The sequence below is a fragment of the Rattus rattus genome, chromosome 17 (assembly GCF_011064425.1).
Source record: "Rattus rattus isolate New Zealand chromosome 17, Rrattus_CSIRO_v1, whole genome shotgun sequence".
NCBI classification, from domain to species: Eukaryota; Metazoa; Chordata; class Mammalia; order Rodentia; family Muridae; genus Rattus; species Rattus rattus.
The window spans coordinates 19,432,549-19,446,948 of NC_046170.1; the positions used below are offsets into that span (position 1 = coordinate 19,432,549).

At 49.2% G+C, this 14,400-nt stretch overlaps 1 protein-coding gene across 1 annotated transcript in view; it reads right to left on the bottom strand.

The window, feature by feature from the left end:
• The window catches only part of Frem3 (FRAS1 related extracellular matrix 3), a 67,108-nt gene extending 53,370 nt beyond the window's left edge, over window positions 1-13,738 (bottom strand). Inside the window, 4 exon segments of the mRNA XM_032887859.1 lie at window positions 6,532-6,624; window positions 8,593-9,805; window positions 9,807-12,298; window positions 12,301-13,738. Coding sequence (XP_032743750.1) covers window positions 6,532-6,624; window positions 8,593-9,805; window positions 9,807-12,298; window positions 12,301-13,738 — 5,236 coding nt within the window.
• Window positions 13,739-14,400: the final 662 nt, after the last annotated feature.

Sequence of the window (14,400 nt, forward strand, 5' to 3'; positions counted from 1 at the left end):
GAGGGCTGGGGAACACAGCTCAGTGGTAATGTGTTTGCCTAGCATAAGGCCCTGTGGTGGTTTGAGCAAGAATGACCCCGTAGGCTCTGAGATCTGAATGCTTGGTCAACCAGGGAGTGGCACTATTTGAAAGGATTAAGAAGTGTGACTTTGTTGGAGGAAGTGTGTTACTGGGGGTGGACTTCAAGGTTTCAAAAACTCATGCCAAGTCCAGAGTCTCTCTGTCTTCCTGCTACCAAAGGATCTGAATGTAGACCATGAGCTACTTCTCCAGCCATATCTGCCTGTGTGCAGCCATGCTCCCCACCACCAACTAAGCCTCTAAACTGTAAGTAAGCTCCAGTTACATGTTCTCTTTTATAAGAGTGGCTGTGGTCCATCCAAAGAAACTGGGTCATAAGGGAGGATACATGAATCTCACTCAGAAGGGGGAATTAAACGGTCATTGCAGGTGGATGGAGAAAGGGAACTGGGTAGGAAGGAGGTCAGGAGGGCAATGGGGATGGCAGGCAATCAGGTGGGAGGCGGGCAAGAGAGGTCCGGGAGTGAGACTAGAAATCAGTGCAGGGGCTGGGGATTCTCTGGGGACTAGCTGGAGGCCTGGGATGGGAGAGGATACCGGGAGTCTATGGGGTGACCCTAGCTGAGATTCCTACCAGAGTGGGGAATATAGAGAATGAAGTGGCCACCTCCTGTAGGCAGGCAGGACCTTCTAGATGAGGAAGGGGGACATCAATCCACCCACAAAACCCTTAACCCAAAACTTGTCTACAAGATGCACAGGGATAGAGATGGATCAGAGACTGAGGGGACAGCCAACCAATGACTGGCCCAGCCTGAGAACCCCTCCCATGGGAGAGAGCCACCGCCTGATGCTGTTAATGATTCTCTGCTATGCTTGCAGACAGGAGCCTAGCACAACTGTCTTCTGAGAGGTTTCATCCAGCAGGGATGAAGGCAAATGCAGACCCACGGATAAACATCAGACGGAGCCCAGGGAGTCTTGTGGGAGAGTGGGGGAAGAGTGAGCAAGCCGGAGGGGTCAAGGGCACCACAAGAAGACCCACAGAGTCAACTAAGCAGAGACTATGGGGCACTCACAGAGCCTGGGCCACCAACCGGGGAGCTCGCAGGGGCTGGACTTAAGCCCCCTACACATTTGTAGCAAATGCTCAAGCTTGATTTCCCTAACAAGTGGAGCATGGGTTGTCTTGGTGTCTGTTTCCTGCCGTTGGGTCTCCTTCGCCTTAGCTGGACTGTCTGGTTGGGCCTCAATGGGAGAGGATTTGACTAGTCCTTCTGGGATTAGATGTCCCAGGATGGAGTGGTACCCAAGGGTGGGGGCTCCATTTCTCTAGGGAGAAGGGGAGGGGGTAATGGGAGGAGGGATTTGTAAGAGTGGGGCTGGGAAGAGAGGAGGGAGGGGGTCTGCGATCAGGATGTAAAGTGAACTACTACTACTACTACTACTACTACTACTACTACTACTACTACTACTAATATAGCATGGCTGAGGTCATGGTGTCTCTTCACAGCAATAGAACACCAAGACAGACCTTAAGTTCAGTTCTCAGAAACAAACAGAAACATTTTCTCCTCTTATCCTGGGACTGGAGAGATGACTCAGAGGGCTACACAGAGCACCTGGTGTACAAAGACCTGGGTTTGGTTCCAAGCACCCGCATCTGGCGGCTCCCAACTATCTATACGCTCAATTCAGGGAGCTGGGGCCCTCTTCCTGCCTCTTTAGGTACCTGCATGCATGCGGTTCACATCTATGAGATAGGCACATATACACAATATACACATAAATGAACCTTTCATTAAAAAGGAGACTGGCAGCTTACACTGAAAGAACCTGACTTTAAATTCTTCAGAAAGCAGAAAGCATCGGAACATGGAACCTGGTCTTATTGTCAAGGTTTGCCGTTATGTAGCTGGTTTTGCAGTGCACAAGTATCACCGTATTTATAAACGTCTGAGAGGAAGACACTCTTACACTCAGGGGCAACTGATGATATGCAAAGGGCCGACCAGTGTGTTTGATGTCTGTTACTTCTCTGAGCTGTAGCAGAGCAAAAGGCACCGAGGATTGTGAAGCTGAGAACAGAATGGGCAGTGTCACCCGGGAACAGCTCAGCCCTCCATGCTGAAGCCTACAGGGCACCCGCGCCTCCTCCTCCTCCTGAGCCCACTCTAACAAGGAAGAGAAGCTGGGCGGAGTTACAGAGGTCAGAGTGAATACTGCGTGCACGCGGGACCCAGTTGAGCAGCCTAAGGCTTAAAGCTGATCCTGTGTAATCAAGCCAGTTAATTGTAGATTTTTGAGGACTAAATTGTTAAATTTATTTTCCAGTTAGAGGAAGAAAAACATACAGACTTCGGTCTCTGCACAAATAATCGCAAACACAGGTTTAATGCATGTGCTGTGCCTTCGGCATCCTTCCGAGGGCCGTGCCTGTGTTGACTTCCTTTATGTTTGTGGCTGGCACAGGACGCTCTCACGGCTGTCTACATTGCCCGGAGCCTGTGAGTGCATCACAGAGCATGGAGCAGAGCGAATGGGGCTTCGCTGCTGAGTGTTCTGTATGGTGCTCTGGACCGACCACAAAGGTCCATGTCAGTGAGAGGTGGCAGAGGCCACTTCTGGCTGTGTAGATAGGTAACCCCTGGCGCTGAGAGGAATCAGGGATTGCGGATACCCCTATAGATCTCCACAAGGACATTCACCTTGACCAAAACCTCAGTTCTGGACTATCTGAACCTCCTCCACTTCTAACCACCAGGATTGTTGGGTAAGCAAGAATGTTGCGGAAGTGACTGCAATTGTGGTGATTAGTTATACCTGTAGCGGAGCACTGTGTTATGTTCATGAACATGCGTGTTCATGCTATGACAATAAGCAGTTCCCAAACCTCAGCTCATCAAAAAATATCCCACATATTTCTACAGAATTGAGCCAGGACTTGGAAGTGTCAGAGTCTATGAACTGGAAGTTTTCATGGTATCAGCCTTGCGGTTTTCATAAGATTACAGCTTCGTGGACATCTTGCCAGTGTTTTCATCCTTAAGACTGCCTACTTCACCAGAGACGTATGTGTCATCCACAGTTCTTCAGGGATGCCCTCCTCTGAGTGAATTTAGCACTGTATTTTCATATCATTACCTCCCACCACCACCACCACCACCACCACCACCACCACCACCACCTCCACCACCACCATCATCATCACCACCACCACCACCACCTCCACCACCACCACCACCACCTCCACCACCACCACCACCACCACCACCACCACCACCACCACCACCACCACCACCACCACCACCACCACCACCACCACCACCACCACCACCACCACCACCACCACCACCTCCACCACCACCACCACCACCACCACCACCTCCACCACCACCACCACCTCCACCACCACCACTACCACCACCACCACCACCACCACCACCACCACCACCACCACCACCACCACCACCACCACCACCACCACCACCACCACCACCACCACCCCAACCCCACCACACCACCACCCTCCCACCACCAACACCACCACCACCATCACCACCACCACCACCACCACCACCACCACCACCACCACCACCACCACCACCACCACCACCACCACCATCATCCTGGAGCCAGGCAGGCAAGCAGTTAGACATGAGGACAAACAAAGCACCTGCAGATCGTGGGTCTCGGTGGCAGTGTTTCCTGATGCCCTTTCCTGGCTAAGCATCTTAGAAGCTGCAGTTAGGTTGTTCTGCTAAACCAGAAACGAAACTACCAGCTGCCACCCTTGTACACTAGTGAATGGCTACATCTCCAGAAGACCCCAGCACTATGACATCATTCACTCTGTCATTTTCAGCCCATGCTCTGTATGTGTGTGTGTGTGTGTGTGTGTGTGTGTGTGTGTGTGTGTGTGTGTGTGTTTACAGAGGCAGGAGAGGTGTGGGCTCCCTAAAGCTGGAGCTCCAGGCAGTCATGAGCTGCCTTCTGGGAGCCGAGCTCAGGTCCTCTGTAAGACCAATATGCACTTTTAACCACTGAACCCTTCCTCTAGCTGAAAGTGGGAATATTATAAAGAGAAAAAAAGATTAAGGTGGATCTCGTGGAGACAGAGACTAATGTTTTTTTGAAACTACCAGATAAGCAGTGTTTAAAGGAAACCCTTCATTTGCAGTTAGAATCACCAATAGACACCTATCTTAGTGCTACTTGGTACTCAGCAGGCAGTGGGAAAATTTACTGAAAATAAAGAGGATGCATAAATAAATTCTAGCTTATGGCTACTGTGGTGGTTTGAATAGCTATGGCTTCCACAGACTCACAGGTTTGAGTGCTTGGCCCATGGGGGTAACTTTATTAGAAGTATGGCCTTGTTGGAGGAAGTGTGTCACTGTGGGGGTGAGCTTTGAGGTCCTATATGCTCAAACTATGTCGAGTGACAGTGTCTTTCTGCTTTCTGCAGATGAAGATGTAGAACTCTCAGCTCGTCTTCCAGCACCATGTCTGCCTGGATGCTGCCACGCTTCCTGCCATGATGGTAATGGACTAAACCTCTGAACTGTAAGCCAGCCCCAATTAAATGTTTTCCTTTATGAATTACCTTGGTAATGGTGTCTCTTCACAGAAATGAAACTCAACCTAGGACAGCTATGCATAGATGTTTTAAGCTCTAACTGTGAACAAATACATCCCTGATGTTTCTATGCCTGCATTAGATTGTTCTGGTAGCTTTACTTTGTAAGGCGCTTCTTTGTTGCCATGGGGAGGGCGTCCTTGAGCTGTTCTCTGACTTCTTTTCATGGCCACACCTTCCTGGATCTCTGGCGCTTTAGAGTCTTAGCTTTGGAACTGGAGTTTCGATGTTTTCTCACTGACTTACTATGACTCCAATTTTGGACAAGTTCTTCAACCCCAGTATCTTCATCTTAAGACAATGTTGTGCCATTTTTTGTGGATCTTACAGGGAGTGCTACAAGTCTTAACTCATACACATACTGCCTGGTTCATAAGAAACACTCAAATAGTACTGATTTAAAAAACAACAAAACAAAACAAAAACCCCTCCACCAGAATCGGTACAGAATTATCTTGCTTCTGTTGCTGCCTATAAACCACATTGCCAGAAACAAGGGACATCACCTTTTAAGAAATAAAAGGAGAAATACTGACTATCCAGTGTCCATGTGCTATGTTCTTTTATGAATCTGTTTAAAAAGTATACATTCATCTTTTTAACAACTGCGGTTCTTGAGAACTTGGGAAAAGGAGGAAAGACTTGTTTTCACATTTAGGGGAGAAGTTGGGAGAGGAGCGATCAGTGAGCCCACAGCACAGTAGCCTCATCAGAGGAGGCAGGAGACTGGGCATCAGCTCCGTGCCAAGCGCTTTCTGTGTGATCTCAACCAGCTGAGTTAGATATGAAAACATCTTTATATCACTGGCTGATGAAGGAGAACAGGGCCAAAAACCCTCGTTCAAGGTTGCCTGGGGTGAGTTCACCCTCCAGCTTCTCATACAAGACGACTTTGGAATAAATTGGTTCTTGAATGATGACCTATGATTTGGGCAGGGACGTGTCACTTGCTGGGAGTGAGTAATGACCTCTACTGAGAAAGGTTATTGAGTGGCAAGCAGCACATGGACCTAATTTCCGGTCTAATCCTAACATACTTCAAAATGGCCTCTCTGCTGACCCCAGGATTATCCTGTCCCCTGCTGTGAGAAGTAAATACCTTCTGTTAACTGTTTACTTCCTGTTTTGTGACTTTGAAGACATGACAGATAGATTCAGGTGCAGCAGAAACCCGAAGGCAGCTTTTTAATAAGTTTTCTTCAATGTCAGTAAATCCATTCTCTTCTCCATTTAAGAAGATTAAAATTCCAGCAATTACAGTTCTCACCCATCCAAGAAAATGTAAGGAGATTACACTGGGGTGGGGATGGGGCGTGGGGCTGTCTAACCCAATGCAAAACATATGCTCCGCCACTGCACCCTATCAACCCACGAGAAAATTAAATTCTAATGTTAGAAAGCCACAATACTCACTCTGGAGCTGAAAATGCTGACCAGCTAGAAAAGGGGACATTCCACGTAGTGTCAGTATGATAGACACCATTACCTGAGGTTTCAGGATCTCCTAAAGTTAGGAGCGTCCATTAGGGTTGTTACCCATATCAGAAAGTCAGTTACTGCATCTTCTATTGCAGTCATCAAACCCCTGATCACTTTCTCCTCTTAAAAGCTGGCTTTTAAAAACTCTCAACCATTCTCTTTTTGTGTTGAATGCTAGCACTTCCTTGAGAAGATTGAGGAATAAAAAAATTTACTGAATAGAAACGTTCGTTTGTCAAGAAGCACCGAACATAGGAACACAGCGAAAGCAAATTCATTCGCTGACATAGTGTGCCAAGTTACTGCTGGTGACGACAAGGGTAGACACTGTTGGCGGCTGTATACTGACGCTTACTCACTGTGGTGCATTCTAGGGCTTTGCTCGACTTACCACTGGTTCCAACAGAGAAGTAGAAGGTATCTCTTGTCGCGCTGCCGTGGTCCTTGTTCAGGATGTAGTAGATCTGCATCTCATCAATGTCGGCTTTAAACAAGAAGACACTACACTGTACTAAGCATGTGTACAACAGGAAAGGGATATTGGCAACTCGTGTTTCATATGGTGTGGGAGTGAAACACAACTTTAAAAATTGGTGAAGTACTTTAAGCTTCCATTTACACTTATTTATTTAATGTGTGGGTGTTACGGTACACAAATGGAGGTCCCAGGACAGCTTGCAGAAGTCCGTTTTCCCTTCCCACCATGTGGGTCCTGAGGACTGAACTCAGGTCATTAGTCTTGGCTGCAAGCACCATTACCTACTGAGCCACCGTGTTGGCCAACAGATCTGTCTTTTAAAGTAGAAAGGCAAACATAAAAGAACATTTTAAAGTGCTGCTGTTAGCATGTGCTTTGCGGTACACACCCAGGGAGCCATGCTGGCTATACATGTTTTATAGCATCCAGCCACTCTGTGAAAAGCCAGGCCACATGATCTTAAGTTTCTGTTTGAGCAGAGAGCTTGCCTTAATGACTGGTGTCTGTCAACTCTTTGTCAAAATTAGTTTAAATAGCAGCTAATGTTATGTCTTGAGAGCAAAGAAAATGAAAACAAAGCTACTGGATTTTTTTCTTATTGTCTACAACCCTTGCCTTTAAACAACTTGTTCCTTAGATCTGTGGTTGTTTCTTATATTAGTAATCATTAGTATTTTAATGACGATTTGCTGTTAGGTAGAATTTATTTAGACAAACACATTTTTATAGAACCATATATGATTTTTAGAAGCAGTCCAAAAACCTAGCCACGTGAGGTTTTAAACACGGCGATGATTTGAATGAGAATACCCCTCCACTCATAGGCTCATATATTTGAATGTTTGGTCTGCAGTTGGTGGAACTGTTTGTGAAGGACTAGGAGGTGTGGCCTCCTTGGAGCAGGTGTGTCTCTAGGGGTGGGCTTTGAGATTTCAGAAGCTCGTGCCAGGCCCAGTTGGCTCTCTCTTTGTGTTGTGCTTGTGGATCAGATGTAAGCTCTTAGCTATGGCTCCAGCATCATGCCTCCCTGCTGGTTGCCCTGCTCCCTTACATACAAACTCACCCTCTAAGATTGCAAGCCTCAATAAACTCTTTCTTCTATCAGTTGTCTTAGTGGTCATGGTGTCTCTTCACTGCAATAGAAAAGTAGCCAAGACAAACCCTCTCCATGAATGTTACTCTGCGATGACAGTCAGGCTCATGTGTGTTGATGGTGGAGCACTCCATGCATCTCTTATCTCTTTATATCTCCTGGGCAAAGCTACCTAAAGAAATATAAAGAGTGGCCCAGGGACCTCTGGTGCCATACAACCTGGAAAAGCAGGGAACTTCTTTCTAGTTCAGCACTATTAACTCCAAATTTAAAAGAAAAATGATTTTAAAATACAGTCCTTTGTACACTTAGGCTGACTTAGTTCTATGCGTTTTTAATAAATATTTTTCCTACATTGAGATGGGAATTTACAGTGTAGTCCAATCTGGCCTGATATTTGTTACAGACTGGCATCGAACTTGCAATCCCACTACCTCAGCCTCCCGAATGCTGGAACTGCAGGGGTGAACTTTCAGCTTTGGAAGTTACTTTGAATAGTACATTAAAATAGATGACATAATTATTTATATCTCAAATCTAGATGACAATTATCTTAAAAATCTAGACTCTACTAAGAAACTATGACAATTGACATTCCTGACTTCAAAACATGTTATTAAAATAAACATAACCAGATACACCAAATGCTAAGGTGTAATTACAAGGTTCATTGGTTTTCTGTTAAATGGCTCTTCTAACGAATAGTTGAAAAAAGGACAAGTTCTTTTAATGAGGAATTTGATATTATACTATGTTCTTTTTCTCTTTTCTTTTAAAAAAAAATCAAAATTAGAGTCAGAACCATTTTACAGAGCTCTGAGAGCTCTAACCCACTGAGGAAGATAGACCATAGAGGCACTAGGGAAAATAATCTGACTGACCTTGTGTGAAGGTGTGCGTGCTCTCATCTCCAAGGCCAGCATTGACAATGTAGCCATGCTCTGGTCCGCTGGTCACTTTATAGGTTAGGAGTCTGTGGGGAGCATCCTGATGGGTTGCTTGTAAATACTTGCTGGTAATGAGGAAACCCACGTGTTCAGTGTGAAGGATCGTCAAGGCCCTGGCTCCCCTGTTGATAGTAATCTGTGGGAGCCTGTCGCTAATGGGGCTTATCTGGATCTGCACCATCTGAGGCACATGTATCTCCAGGGCAGTGTCTGGGAAGACATAGAAGCCTGCGTGGATGCCATCCGTCACGGTGAAGGAGAAACTGTCGTTGGTTGTCTCACTGCCATCGTGACGATAGAGAATCAGGTTCTCTGTCAGGTCCTTCTTGGTGAAAGTGGTCACAGGATGGCTACCATTGTACAAAATCCTGCCATGGATGGGCACCTGTGTGATGGTAAAAAGAATAAAGTCAGCTGGAGTGTCCTCATCCTCCACTGTCAACTGAGAAGGAGTGACCACTATGCTGTCCCCTCTTTGCAGGACTAGTGTTTGGATGGTCAAGGTAGGTTTCTTGTTGTCTTGATCTGTGACGAACAGCCTGAAGACTCTGGACACAGAGCTGTGTCCCCCAGTCACTCTAAGCTCAAAGTGATCCATCTTGCTTTCATCTTTTGAAATACAGACATAGGATATCTTGTTGCTGGCCAGGTGAAGCTGCGTAAAAGAAGCTGTGGGTTCCCCGGGCTGGTCAGAGCTTTCCAAGTGGCCTGTCCTAGGAGCTCGTTTGATGCAGTACTGAAGTTGTTCACCAGGGCTGTGGATGGCACTGGTGTTAAACAGTTCAGTGGTGAGGGTCACTCTGCTACCTTCTGTCAAGGTGACCCTTTTGCTGACTTCCTCAGGGATGACACTGTTTGAGTTGCTAATGGTGATATAGAAATAGTGGTCCCTCAAAGGGTTAACCCCATCAGTCACATCAAATTTGAGAAGGTCAACAGCTTCTCCCTGGCCTGTGTGGGTATAACGGATAAGGTCTCTGTCAATTTCATCCTGGGTGAAGTTCATTCCCACAGTGAGGTTGCTCCTCACGTCTCCTCCTGGCTTCCTCAGTCGTTGCAGAAGCCCCTGCTGAAGCTCAGAGTGGAGAACAAAACTGAGACTCTTGTTATCTGAGTCAGGATCTGTGGCTTTGAGCATGCGGTTTGTAGATGATCTCCGAGTGTCCAGTTTCTACTTCCAGCCCATCATTGATGGCCAATTGTGGAGCCTCATCATCCACCAAAATGACAACAATGGGCACCTTTTTGTGAGCGCTGTGCCTGCCGTCACTCAGCCAGACCTCAAAGCTGTCCTCCGTGCTCTCTGAGTCATCGTGTTCATAGACAATGGAAGAGGGCTCTTGGATCTCCTGCAAGGTAAAGCTGTGGATGGGCTTGCTGCCTGTGGCCAGCTGCTGTAGGATCCGTCCGTGCTGGGGCAGGACCGTGAGTCGGAAGTGCAGCTTCTCTGGTGGGAAGTCAGCATCTACCCCATTGAGCAGTGAGCTGTCTATGACCCGGCTCATCCCCTCTAATACCACAAACTCATGGGTGAAAAGTTCAGGCTGCTCATCATTGGTGGGCAAGATGGTTAGAGGGAGGAGGACATTCGGGGAGAAGTTGACGCCGTCGGAGCAGTAGAAGGTGAAGTGATCTGTTCCTGGTTCTACTCCCTTGTGGATACTCTGTACGTAATTGACACGCCCCACTCGGACGTCCTTGATGAAGAAGGCACTGATGGGGCTGCCAGCCCGTGACACTTCTGAACCAGGAGCTGGTGCCGAGTTTTCCAGGTAGCCAGAGGATGTCTGAGCAGTCAGAGTGCAAAGGATTTCATCTTCGGAAGTGTCCACGTCTTCAATGTTGACATGTTGTGGGGTCAAGAGGTTCTTCTCACCTTCATATACAACGAAGGGCTCTCCTACCAAGACTTTGGGGGCCGTGTTGTCCACGGGCAGCACTGTCACTTCCACCAGCACCCTCTCTGGCATGTTGTCTCCCACGGTCCGGTGACGGGCATCTGTGGAGAGGATGAAGCTGAAAACGTCGCACACCCCTCGGAAGCCGATTTCACCTCCAGTGTGAGCATAGCTTACTGCCCCACCAAGGAGGTCCTCCTGGGTGACTCGTTCTGCCGGCAAACCATTCACCAGAATGATGCCCAGTTTAGGCTTGTCCTCCACAATGAAGGATAGCATCAGATCCTTTCCGCCATGGGTAACACCCACAGTGACCTCAGAAGCTGCATTTTCAAGCACATCTAGAGAAATAGCCAGTACTCGAGTATCTGTGAAAGAGATCCCGGGACTTCTTTCAGCCACAGTGGGCAGCACGGAAACCTGGACAGTGATGGGTATGTGGTGTACTCCATCACTTACCTCTAGGTAGATGACGTCACTGGTAGCCTGGTCTCTGCTGTGCTGGTAAGAGATGCTCCCATTGACAACATCGGCTAGCATAAACGATTCACCTGGAACCATATACTTTTTAAAGTACTGCAAGTGTCCGTGCTGGGGACCCCAAACTAAAACGAAGAAAAGTTGATCAACATTGGTGTCAGGGTCTGAAACATTGAGTTCGCCTCTGCCAAGAATAAAGCTATGTCCCTCTAAGACAGCAAAGCCTCTATTGATGACTTTTGGTGGCTGACTGTTCAAAGGCTGCAGGAATAGTGTGAATGTCCCGGGCACACTGCTACCTGCAGTGTCTTCCACCTTATAGGTGAATTGTACAACTCGAGGTACGATACCTAGATTCCTCTGTGGGGGCCGATAAGCAATTTTTTGATGATTGACCTGGGCTTGGGTGAAATGAACGATGGGTCTATTTGGTGAGTCGGTGAGCACGATTTCTCCAGCCGGCACTTGGTGGTTGCTGTCCGTATCTGTTGGTCCTGTCAGGAGAGTATACCACAGGTTCTGGTCATCTGAGTTCTGGCCAATGTACTGGAGGAATTTCTTCTGGAAGGGAGTGAGCTGGTATCCTTGCACGGTCATTTCCAGGGTAGTTTCTGGAGATAGCTGAGGACTCCGCGTCTCTGCTGGCTGGATGCTGATGGTCAGGAGGTGCTGGTTGGAGAGATTTGGTGGGTCATGGTCATCCTGCACACGGAAAGCCAGACGGGTCACTGTCGATGGGCTGTGTGGTCCTAGGTGGGAGAAGAAAAGTCTCCCCTCCGTTATATCTCTCTGTAGCCACTCAGTCACTGCCTTCTCATACAGGCCCTCCTTTTCCACATAGTACCAGTCACTGCGCAGAGGGGACGAAGGGGGTTCAGCCTGCCTCAGCAGCATCTTGCCTGTGTACTGGTTTGAGCTGTAGGAACCGGGGGTCAGAGCCTCACCCCTCTTTTTCTCTTTTCCTTCCGGGTGTTGGTCTTCGAGCACAAAGAGGATAGCTGAGTCCTCGGAGTCAATATCGGTGGCACATAAGACAAAGGGGGATATCGGGACCGCTTGCCCTTCAGTCACTGAGAGCCCCGTGTTGGTGGTGAGTACTGGTGCCTCATCGTCTACAGGCACGATGGTGATGGGGAAGAGGAAGTCCACCTGGTGGTGCCCATCCTCCATCTTGAGGATGACGTTGTCACTGTAAGAGTCACTGCCGTCGTGCTGGTACACCACTCGCCCTGCACTTAGGTCTGCTGGTGTGAAACACTTCACCCAACTGGTGCCCCACGCACCACCAGCTGCCCGTGTTGCAAACCTCTGACCGCAGCAATTCTTATTTCTTTGGGATTATCACTGACCTGAAAGTTTTGGGCATCGGACAAGGGCCTTGCCTGGCCTTCATAAACGGCAAGTCCTGCGCTGTAGCCAGCTGTTGGAGCCAGAGCATTCAAAGACTTCACCACCACCACGAAGACAAAAGGCTCAGAGGTGTCACCATCCTCATCCTCCACTTGCAGTACCAGCTGAAAGACCCGGTCCCCTTCTGAGCTCCCTGTTGGGGGTCGATAGGCAATTTTCAGCTCTCTCAACTCTTTCTGGGTAAAGAAAGAGACTGGAAGGCCCAGAGGGTCATCTGTGTTCACCACAGAACCCTGTCGACCATGGTGTCCGGGTGGAGCCTCAGGGGCATTGAGAATTTTGAAGACTAGGTCGTCAGGGTCTGACTCGCTGTCTTCGGCAGCCAGCGCATCAGGGGTCAGGGCTGTCAGTAGGAACTGTTCAACTTTCACCATCATTAGAGCCGCGGAACTGGGTCTCGGCGCTGTGCTCCTGGTTCCCTTCTGAAGTCTGACCTGAAGCTGGCAGTACTCCTGGGCCAGCACCTCTGCTGACCTAGTACCTGGAGACTCTGGCCCTAGCAGCTCCACCAGCATGGGCACATAGTCCCTGGTGGGTGAGGATGGCGTGGCAGTATGCTGGTAGCGCATCCCAGCCTGGATAAAAGTCTCGCAGTCGGCCATATGGCCCCTGGAGAGAGGGGTCCCAGCGGCATCCACCAAGTGCCCATACTTGGGGAGTGGTCCGCCAGGGTGAGGAAGCAAAGTGAGCCTGCACCTGCTGCCTGAGGTGAAGTTTAGCACTCTCCCGTCAATGGCCTGGCTGCAGCCTAGCAGTCTGAACACTTTCAACGGCCTGTTGCACGTTACCAACTGAAGCTTGGGGAAGACTACGTTCACCTGCAGAGTAAAGGGCAGCACCAGCGTGGAATTCCCTGCCTCGTAGCGCAGCCGCAGCTGTATCCGGGTTCTTGTGGCGATGGGCGAGCCGAAGTGAATGTATTTGACCTGGCGGGCCCCGAAATCGCAGGGAAATTGGCGCGGGGAGAGCGCTCCTTGGAGCCGTGGGATGTCCAGCACTGTCACCTCGCACTGGTCGCCTGGCTGCACTTGAATCACCAGATCCCGCAGTGGGTCGAGCCAAACCGAGCGGCCCTGTGGCACTTGGAACCCAGGGTTGGTGATCAGAATACGGGGGTTCTGGTGACTGCCACCATCGAGCGCTCCCCAAGGAGGCAGATGGAGCTCCCCGTGGGACACGTTTTCACTGAAGGGTACCTGTTCCCTCAGTGCGCCACAAGTCAGAAGCAGGCAGGCGAGAGCCACTAGCAGCTGCGGGGACATCCCAGAAAGGTTCAGAGAATGCCCAGCCATGGTCCGATGGAATTCTGAGTTAATATACCTGGAGGATGCCCAGTCCAGTGGAAGCGGTGTTCCTCTGCGGAAGGGCGCGGATGTTTGGATCCCGCCAGAGCTACAGGCTGCAGCAGGTAACAGCAAGGGAAGGGCTCTCTCCTGTTTTCTGCATTCCAAGTCTCCACCTCTGCTGGTGTCAATGACCACCCAGATGTGCCCTAGCATCATCGCATCCACACCTAGTGAGCATGCAGGCGCTCGCTCCCCCTCAGTGGACTTCCCAGTGTCTTTATCCCAGTTACCTTGAAATGTCACAGCCTTGGGTTGCTTGCCTCCAACTGTCTTCTCTGGATACCCTTTCCCCTGGGATCCACAAAAGGATTGTCCCTCAGGGCTGGGAAAGCGGAGCGTGACCGCGCCTGGGTGAGAGTTCTGTGCGTGGGAGACACCGCTGGCACCGTTCACCCAGGAGGAATAGTGTCTCTAATAGAGTGCAGAGCCAGAGTCTCTCTTACCCTGACAGGGGTGCTTTTTCTCACAACCTGGCAGTTTCTTTTCAGGTTCTTTTTTTTTTTTTTTTGAGATGAGGGAACAGGATCCGCCCTCTCCCTCCTTCCCTCCGTGTGTGTGTGTGTGTGTGTGTGTGTGTGTGTGTGTGTGTGTGTGTGTGTGTGTGTGTG